The sequence below is a fragment of the Pseudorca crassidens genome, chromosome 7, assembly GCF_039906515.1.
Source record: "Pseudorca crassidens isolate mPseCra1 chromosome 7, mPseCra1.hap1, whole genome shotgun sequence".
Lineage (NCBI taxonomy): Eukaryota > Metazoa > Chordata > Mammalia > Artiodactyla > Delphinidae > Pseudorca > Pseudorca crassidens.
Genome location: NC_090302.1, coordinates 37,537,919 through 37,546,906, shown reverse-complemented (window position 1 = coordinate 37,546,906; position 8,988 = coordinate 37,537,919). Strand labels below are relative to the sequence as shown.

The 8,988-nt window shown below is 47.9% G+C and overlaps 1 protein-coding gene across 1 annotated transcript; it reads left to right on the top strand.

Annotated features, from left to right (window-relative positions):
• The first annotated feature begins 5,123 nt into the window (after nt 1-5,123).
• SPATA31G1 (SPATA31 subfamily G member 1) lies at nt 5,124-8,591 on the top strand. Its single transcript, XM_067745472.1, has 2 exons — nt 5,124-5,144; nt 5,313-8,591. The coding sequence occupies exons 1-2, from the start codon at nt 5,124-5,126 to the stop codon at nt 8,589-8,591; spliced, it is 3,300 nt and encodes a 1,099-aa protein (XP_067601573.1).
• Nucleotides 8,592-8,988: the final 397 nt, after the last annotated feature.

Below are 8,988 nucleotides of genomic sequence, written 5' to 3'. Positions count from 1 at the left end.
GAAACTCTGCATCAGTCCAATTGCCTGAAGCCAACCCTACCCCTGGATTGTTCAGATATGAGTCAATACATTCCCATTTGTTTACACCAGATTTTTATTTGGATTAAATTGGATTTTAATTTCTTTTTTAAAATTATTTATTTATTTAGGCTGCACTAGGTCTTAGTTGCGGCACGCAGGATCTTTAGTTGCGGCATGCAGGCTTCTTAGTTGCAGCATGCGAACTCTTAGTTGCAGCATGCATGCAAGATCTAGTTCCCCAACAAGGGATCGAATCTGGGCCCCCTGCATTGGGAGCACGGTATCTTACCAACCTGACCACCAGGGAAGTCCCTGGGTTTTAATTTCTGTCACATACAAATGATTCCTCACAATACAAGGGGGTTCTCAATCCCTAACTCTGCCTTCTGGGATATCTACATATCTATGGATATATAGATATAATAATAATGATAATAGTTAACATATGTTAATTTCTTTGTGTCTCAGTTTCCCCTATGTGAAAGAATATAACAATACCTACTTCAAAGAGTTGTAAAGATTAAATGAGATAAATGTTAGAGTATAAATTTGTTCCACAGCACTGAAACACAAGAAACATCACATTACTTAATTTTTCTAAATTAAATTAAACCTGGTTCGAAACTCTCATTTACCAGGGTTGGAAGACATCTAATATTAATCATGATTTGGGTCAGGGAAGGGGGCTTTTCCCCTCTTTAATGTGATATACATTGACCAAAAAAAAAAACACTTAGGAAAGAAACTTGGGTCTTGATCCTGTCATGGTTGCCACTGGGATGTGCATTATCTAAACTCATACAGTCCATTCAAAGGCAAATGGCTCCACAGCATCTCTACCAAGTATATATATCAGCATCTTTTGCTGCAGTTCCCAAGACTATGTACTAGATGTTTAGTGCCCTATTAAATCAGCTCTCCCCATCAGAAGCCCTGCTGCCTCCTAATTGACTTCTGTCACTCATGGAGCCTATTGCAATATCTCTTTTTCCCCAAGTCCCTGAACCCACTGCTATCCTTGGGCAACTTCTCTTCTTTCCACCTGGCATCTCCTCCATCTTCTCCTTCTGAAGAGCACCCAGCTAAATTAAATTCTCCTCCCACACAAGAGCCTGGATAAGGTTGTAGAACAGGTGTATTGCAACTTTAGTTTGGGACTAATAAACTCAAAATCCATTAACTATTCCATGAGACAAGAAACCTAGAATTCCTGGAAGAGAGGAGAGCAAAGTTACCTTTTTATCCTACTGAATGTCTCTCTTGGCAATGAGTAGCAGACAGCAACTTAGTAGATAATCCTGCCATAAATGTAAATTAGCTAGCATAGAATTCAGCATTGCCTTCTCTATTTCCTATCAGAACTCAACTTACTTTATTCATCCAGAGGTAGGAAACTCAGATACCAACCAGGCAGGTAATGCAAATGACTAAAAATAGGCAAGTGTAAGAAAACAACAAAACCATAGGCACAATGATAAACAGCAACTAGCCCTCAGCCTCGGCTTTAACAAAGAGAACATGGTGAACTGGAAAGCACATGGCCACGAAGGGAGCACCTGCTACTTAGCTCTCAATGGTCTTTACTGGGCTTCCCTGGTAGCATAGTGTTTAAGAATCCGCCTGCCAATGCAGAGGACACAGCTTCGATCCCTGGTCTGGGAAGATCCCACATGCTGCGGAGCAACTAAGCCCGTGCGCCACAACTACTGAGCCTGTGCCTAGAGCCCATGCTCTGCAACAAGAGAAGCCACCACAGTGAGAAGCCCGCGCACCGCAACGAAGAGTGGCCCCCGCTCGCTGCAACTAGGGAAAGCCCACGCATAGCAACGAAGACCCAACGTGGCCAAAAATAAATAAATAAAATTAATTAATTAATTAATGGTTATTACTTTGTGGGAATGAGAGCCCTATGTTGCCAGATTTTAAGCCAAAAATATTATTACGTACAATCTACTAATCTTATAATGTTGACCATTCAAGTTTAAAAAAAACACAAAAAACTGCTGGCCACATTGTCTGGGCCAAATGTTAAATATCAGTATGTACCTTTTTTTTTTTTTTTTCTGTACGCGGGCCTCTCACTGCTGTGGCCTCTCCCGTTGCGGAGCACAGGCTCCGAACGCGCAGGCCCAGCGGCCATGGCCCACGGGCCCAGCCACTCTGCGGGACGTGGGATCCTCCCGGACCGGGGCACGAACCCGCGCCCCCTGCATCGGCAGGCGGACCCCCAACCACCGCGCCACCAGGGAAGCCCCTCAGTATGTACCTTTAAGCCGTTTTACGGTTTCAGCTGCTACATATATACTGTTGGCTGTCAAATTTATATCTCCCCCACAGACTACTTTCCCAAGCTTCAGATACATGTATCTATCTGCCTCCTGCCTGACATTTCCTTGTCACAGGAACCTCAAATGCAAATGTCTAAAATGGAACACATTGTCCCCTCACCCTAAATTGGTTACCAGGTTTGTGTTACTTACCTCAGTAAAATGTCACTAACATACACACCCAGTTCCCCAAGTCAGAATCCCTAGAGTCATTCTCAACTCCCTCCCTACTCCACCCTATCCCACTGGTAACTAAGTCTAATCAACTATAACTTTAGAATTCTACTTGAACCTGTTATTCTCCATTCCCACCATCACTGCCTTGGTTCAGGCCTCATCTTTCATTTTGCCTAAACTAAAGCAAAGTTTCCCTAACCAATCTCTTGCCTTCAATCTCTTTGCCCTCAATACAGCCAGAGTGCTCTTTCCAAGACACAAACTTGATCTTGTCTCTTCCCTGCTCAAAAATTTTCAATTATTTCCCATCACCTTCAGGATAAATTTCCAACGTCTTAGTCCGGTATTCAGGGCCCTTTGTGATCTTGTCTATCCTCCTGCTTCCCCAACCCTCAACTAATACTACAGCTGCACTGCAACACCTTCAATTTCCCTAATGGGACATGGTTTCTCTGACCCACCACCTTTACACAGGCTGTTTCTACTGCTTGGATTGTCCCCTCTTCCCTACACTCTCATTTTCTTGATTCCTCAAACCAAGCACTGGTCATCTCTTCTGGGAAGCACCCCCTGACAAGCAACCCCCTATCCCAAGGTGGTTAGATGTCCTCCACACCCCTTAATACCCTATACATATCTCTATTTTAATTGTCTATTATTTGACTGTTTCCCTCACTGAAATGGGACCTACTTTAGCACAGAGACCCTGTCTTACTTCTGCCTCCTCAAGCCTGAGCACGATACCTGATCCATAGTGAGCACTTAATAAATATTCTCTGAATGAGTGAATGAATAAATCTAGTCCCAATCATGGTACCCATGGAGAAAACTTTCTTGCCCAAGATTACATGGCCAAACAGTGGCAGAGCTAGAAAATCCAAGTCTCCTCAACTTCAGCTCAGTGCTCTTCCTACCAGACTAAGCTGGCAGTTGATGGGGGATGGGGTGAGAAGAGAGGCATTGAATTGGACTGCAAAGGCAGATGTTGAAGTTTGACCCTAAAAAGAGGAGTTGACATGAAACAGAGTGGTGGTTTTAGGGAAAAGAGGGGCAAAAGAAAAAAAAAAAAAAGGGTCAAGCATGTTTGATTTGTCATCCTTAACAAGAATATTTGTGAAAAAGGTCTCGGGCAACCTAAAGACATGAGATGTAAAAGAGGAAACAGACTCCATCTATTAAAGATGGAATGAGGTGTATAATCAGGAACCTTAAAAGTGATGGAAGAAATTTTCATATACTGAGGTATAGGGAAGTCATTCTGGCTTACATATGATTTGACTTGAACTTTATACTAACTACAAGCCTGTCTTGTGGTCTATCAAACATACATTGCACATCTGCTTTAACCATTAAAGAAAAGCGTGCAAAAAAAAAAAAAGTGTGCATTGTCCAGAAGTAAAGAATATCTGTTATGAAATTAGAGATAAATGCCTTCCTTCCTGGGATGTCAATGCTAGTACTCCTTTGACGATAAGGCTCCCTTCCCAGGCACCAAGGTCATACTGACTTGCTGTGTACGAGCTAATCTGTCTTTTTTGAAACGTTGAAGGAATGTACCCCTGTCATGTTTGATGTCCTTTGTTCTGACAAGATATAAAGCTGTGCTGGAAAACAAGCTTCTTGGGAGCAGTTCCTCAGAGCTATCTGAGAGGCTGTCTCCTGGGCTACAGTCTTCAGCTTGGCTCAAATAAAACTCTCCTCTATTCTATTCTTGTTATAGATTGGTTATTGATCATTTATGGCAAAAAAAGAAATAATGTTTTAACATAGCATATACTATGTACTACTCTAAGCATATAAATGTTTTCATTTAACCCTCAAAACAACCCTATGTGTATAACTGAGGCACTGAAAGATAAAGTAGTTTGAGATTTCACAGGTAGGAAGTGGCAGAGCTAGGATTTGAATAAGGTAGTTTGATGCTAGAATCCATGTCCTCAACCACAATGCCTGAAGATAATTCTGACCTTGTTAATCAAGACAAAAGGGGATCACTAAGCTTTCACTGAATAAAGTATGAGTTGTCTGGTGGGCGCAATTTTGGGGCTCTAAATTCACAGAGACTGCTGTTAGGTATGTGGGGGATGGGAGTTCTTTGTTCTGTGATGCAGTGATGACCTCAGGGTAAACTGCCACTAGGCTGAGGAAAAATGGAATGGCTGCCAGAGGGCCTGCTTGGGGCTGAGGGGGACATGGGGCTTCTCTGGGGCCAGTTGACCCATGCCCTGGCCTGCAGACACTGTGGCAGCAGCTGCCTTCTGAGTCCAGGGAACCTGGTAACACTATTCTTGTTCGTGGTTTGGCAGATCCAGAGGTGGTGGCAGCTTGGGAGATGGCGACAGCTTCAGCCCTGGTACTCTGGGGACAAGATGCAAGGCAAGGTGGGTGACATAGGTGTGCAGCTGGGTAAATGACTCACCACATGAGTTCAGGTAAGGAATCATTGACATCAATGTGGGCTCAAAAGAGTGACTATAAGCCTTAAATGTGAGGCTGGGTGAGTGACCATTAACACTAGATTTCAAGCCAGCTGAATGATCATTGACCCTAGATGTGGGGTTATGTAAGGGAATGCCGATCTCCAAATGTAGTTGGGTAATGGCCATTAACACCAGATGGGTAAGTGACTATTGTCCACAGATGTGGGCCCCAGTGAGTAACTGTTCACTCACTGTAGAACAAAGACTGAGGGCTTAACAGTACATCTTGTGTCTCTGAAAAAGGCTTCATGCCTGATTGTATCTTTCTCCACTCCCCAGAAAGATTGTATCTTTCTCCACTCCCCAGGGCCTACCACTTCTGTACCGCGTGGCTTTCCTTGATCGCCTGTGGAAGCAGAAGTCAGGGGAGGAAGAAGAAGAGGAGGTATCTCTGGATCCACTGAAGCCATGTTCTCTTCCCAAAGAAGCTCCTATTGGAGAACAGGCCACCACAGCCCCATCCCAGCCATCCTGTGATTCTGAGGGCCTCCACAAGTCCATAGGGACACTAGAGCAAGTACTCACACAGACCCCAAACCCTTCCAGATCCTTCCCCACCTTTCAGATCTTGACCAACCTGCCTGTGAGGCACAAGACAGCATCAGGGAGCCACCTACAGCAGAGAGAAAGCCAGCTCTTCTGGGGTCTCCCCTCTCTGCACAGTGAGTCCTTGGAGGCCATCTTCCTGAGCTCAGGTGGCCTCTCTCCCCTGAAGTTGTCTGTCAGTCCTTCTGTCTTCTTTAACAAGTTTGCCTTCCTGCCTAGAACCCCAGTATTGCTGCTTCCCCAGTATTGCTCCCCAACCCCACTTCCTACACATGAAGTCCATACTACAGAAGATCTGGAAGGAACGGCCTCTGACCCTCAGCAACTTCCCTCCCCATCTTCCCCTCCTGTCCCATCACTTCCCCTCCAACTTAAATTCTTTCCCATGGACCATAAGAGAGTCCTATCTGGCACTGAGGCAAACACACAGTGGCTTACACAGCAGAGAGAGGTCCCTTTGGTCTCTGAGGATCAAGCCCTGCACCCACAGCCTGACCTCCAAAGAACCAGGCCCTCCAAACTCTTCCATTCATCTGAGGTCTGGTGGAAGGTGCCATGGGATCCTGGCCTCCAACAACACATTCCAGACTCACTCTGTGCCTCCCTAGCAGAAAATCCTGCTAGCCTTCTGGGAGCCCTAACTAGGTCTGAGGCCCCATGGAGGACCACGGGGCAAAATGAGGACCCCAAAACCCCTGAGCCAGCAGTGCCAACTCCCAGCCTACCCCCAACTTCTCTGCCAGAATGCCAAGGAGCCAGCCCTATAGGAGGCCTCTCTGGACCTGAAGCCCTCTGGGAAACCACAAGGCGAAGAGAGAATCCTCAGATCTCTGAGCCTCCGACATCAGTCCCTTGCCAATCTGTAGCCCCCATGACAGAGCCCCAAGGAACCAGCACCCTGGAAGTTCCACCTGTATATGAGACTCAGTGGGGAACCACAGGACATAAAGAGGGTACTCAAGCCTTTCAGCCCCCAACGCCAGCCCCCTGCCCTCCCCCACATCCCCTGCCAGAACTCCAGGGAGGCAGTCCCCTGGGAGATCCATCTGGATATGAGCCCCAGTGGAGATGCAGAGAAAATTCAACAAACCTTTGGGCCTTTGAGCCCTCAGCCTTGGACGTCGACCCAGGACTCCATGGAACCATGCCTGCATGTGTCCCATCAGGATCTGAGACTCCGTGGAAGGGCACGCAGAGTAGAGAAAATCTTTGGGTCTCTGCAGACCCAGTTTCATCTCCCAGCCTTCCCTCAGCCTCTCTGCTGGAGTCCCTAGGAACGGGTGCCCAGGCAGTCTTGTCTGAGTCCAAAGCTTTGTGGGAGGCCATGAGGCAGACAGACAACCTCTGGACCTCAGAATCTCCAGGCCCTGGCCACAGCCCATCTCTAGCTCCTATTCTAGAACCCCACAGAATCAATCCTGTGGGAGGGCTTACTGGGTCAGAAACTGCATGGAAGGACACTGATCATTCCCGGAATTCCTGGGCTTTTGAATCGCTATCTCTGGCCTTCAGCCCACCCGCAGTTCTTGTACTGGATTCCCTCAGAGTTAGCCCTACGGGGGTCCTGTTTGATTCTGAAGCTACATGTGGGGACATAGAAAGGAGAAAGAACTCCTGGGCCTCTGAGCTCCTGGCTTGCAGCTTACCCCAAGACCCACGTGGAGCCAACCCCTTGGGAGTCCAATCTGACTCTGAGCCTACTGCGGGGGACATGGAGCAGAAAGAAACCTGTTGTGTTCCTGTGTCCCCATTGTGGGGTCCCAGCCCATGCCCAAACTCTATGTCAAAGTCTCACACAAGTGAGCCTATTGGAGACCAATGCAACTGTAAACCTGAGGGGGAAACAGTAGAGCAGAGAGGGAACTGCTGCACCACTGAACTCCCAGCCCCAACCCCCAGGTCACTCTCTGCTCCTCTACCAGATCCACACATTGACCTTGAGTTTGTGTGGAGCAATGTGCAACAAAGAGGGATCCCCCAGGACCCCAGCCTTCCAGCAGTGGATCCCCTACAGCCAATACCCTGGCCTCCCACCCAAGCTGAAGCTCTGAAGATTGAGTCCAACCAGCCTGGCCTACCCAAGGGAGAGCTGTTCCCAGGGGCTAAGGCAGAGACTCCATCCTCCCAGGGTGAGGCTGTCCCAAAGATGCCCACCCACTCTGGGGTCCAGGCCTGGCACTGGAGTAAAGAGTTGGAACTCAGGCTGAAGAAACTAGAGCAGAGCCCTGCTTCCAGATCTCTTGGCCCAAGTCAATCATTTGGCAGCTCCCCTGCCCTGAGCTCCACAACTCAAGCCACCCGGAGACTCTCTTCTTGCCCACCACAGCAGATTCATCCCCTCAGTCTGTGCCCCAACTCTTCAAGCTGTCATCCCCCTAAACCTCAGAGCACAGTAACTCAGCCTATCCAGGTCCCCCACTGTTATCACTCCCACTCCTCTATCCAACCTCAGCTATGGAAGTCTGGCAGGGCAGAACAAGAGCCTCAGAAAAAGCAAAGAATGAATGTGAAGATGTCATCCCAGGGGTCATGTGTTCACTGCCCAGGCCTGGAAGAGCCCTCATACCCTGAGGTTCCAGCCTCAGGCAAGAGACAGGACAAGGCTTCAGCCCTATCTTCAGCCAAAAAGAGAGAGCGCCCCAGGAAACCCAAAGGAGACCACAGAGAAGGGGATGCAAAATTGGGCTCAACCACAGTTACAGGGAAAAGCCACCTAGCCCAGGCCAGACTAGCAGAGGTCCCTGTAAGCAGACTTTTGCAAAGATCTCAGCACAGGGACCAGAGCTCTCGACACACTGCTCGCTCCCTGCAGCCTCACTCCAAGGCTTCAGGTTCCCAAGGTCAGAGAGGGGCAAGGCTGGGAGCTGGTGACATCCTAGCCCCTCGGCACTGTAAGCACTGCCCTTGGGCCCAGAAGCATCTTTCCTCCCCCACACCTCAGGCTCCCCTTACCAGGGGTCTCCAAAGGATGTTAGCCAAATTTCTGGGTACCCATGGACCCCTGCCCACCAAATCCAGTCAGCAGAGAAAAGGCTGGTAGTACTGGCACCCAATATAAGTACCCCAAGACCTGAAGCCAAACCAGTTGGGGGGTGGAGACACAAAGGAAATCCTAATAAACTAGCTGAACTAGACAAACCCCACTCATGTCTTTTTTGGAGTCTGGGGTACTGGAAATGACGGTTCCCTATTCTGCTGCAGCTGTATCTCCTCAGGATCAGGTCCCAGAAGTAGAGAGCTCAGGATTCTATAGGCTTAACTTTCTTTTCAAGCTGTTCACAGATGATCAACCTGGAGTCTACAACCTGGAGTCCTCACTCTACAGGGTGAAGCTGTTAAGGCCAGGGGAGCACAGACCAATGCTGCCCTTGAGAAAAACTTCACAGCAAGTCAACAGAAGAAAAATATATCCATTCACACGAGCACAATTGGTCTGG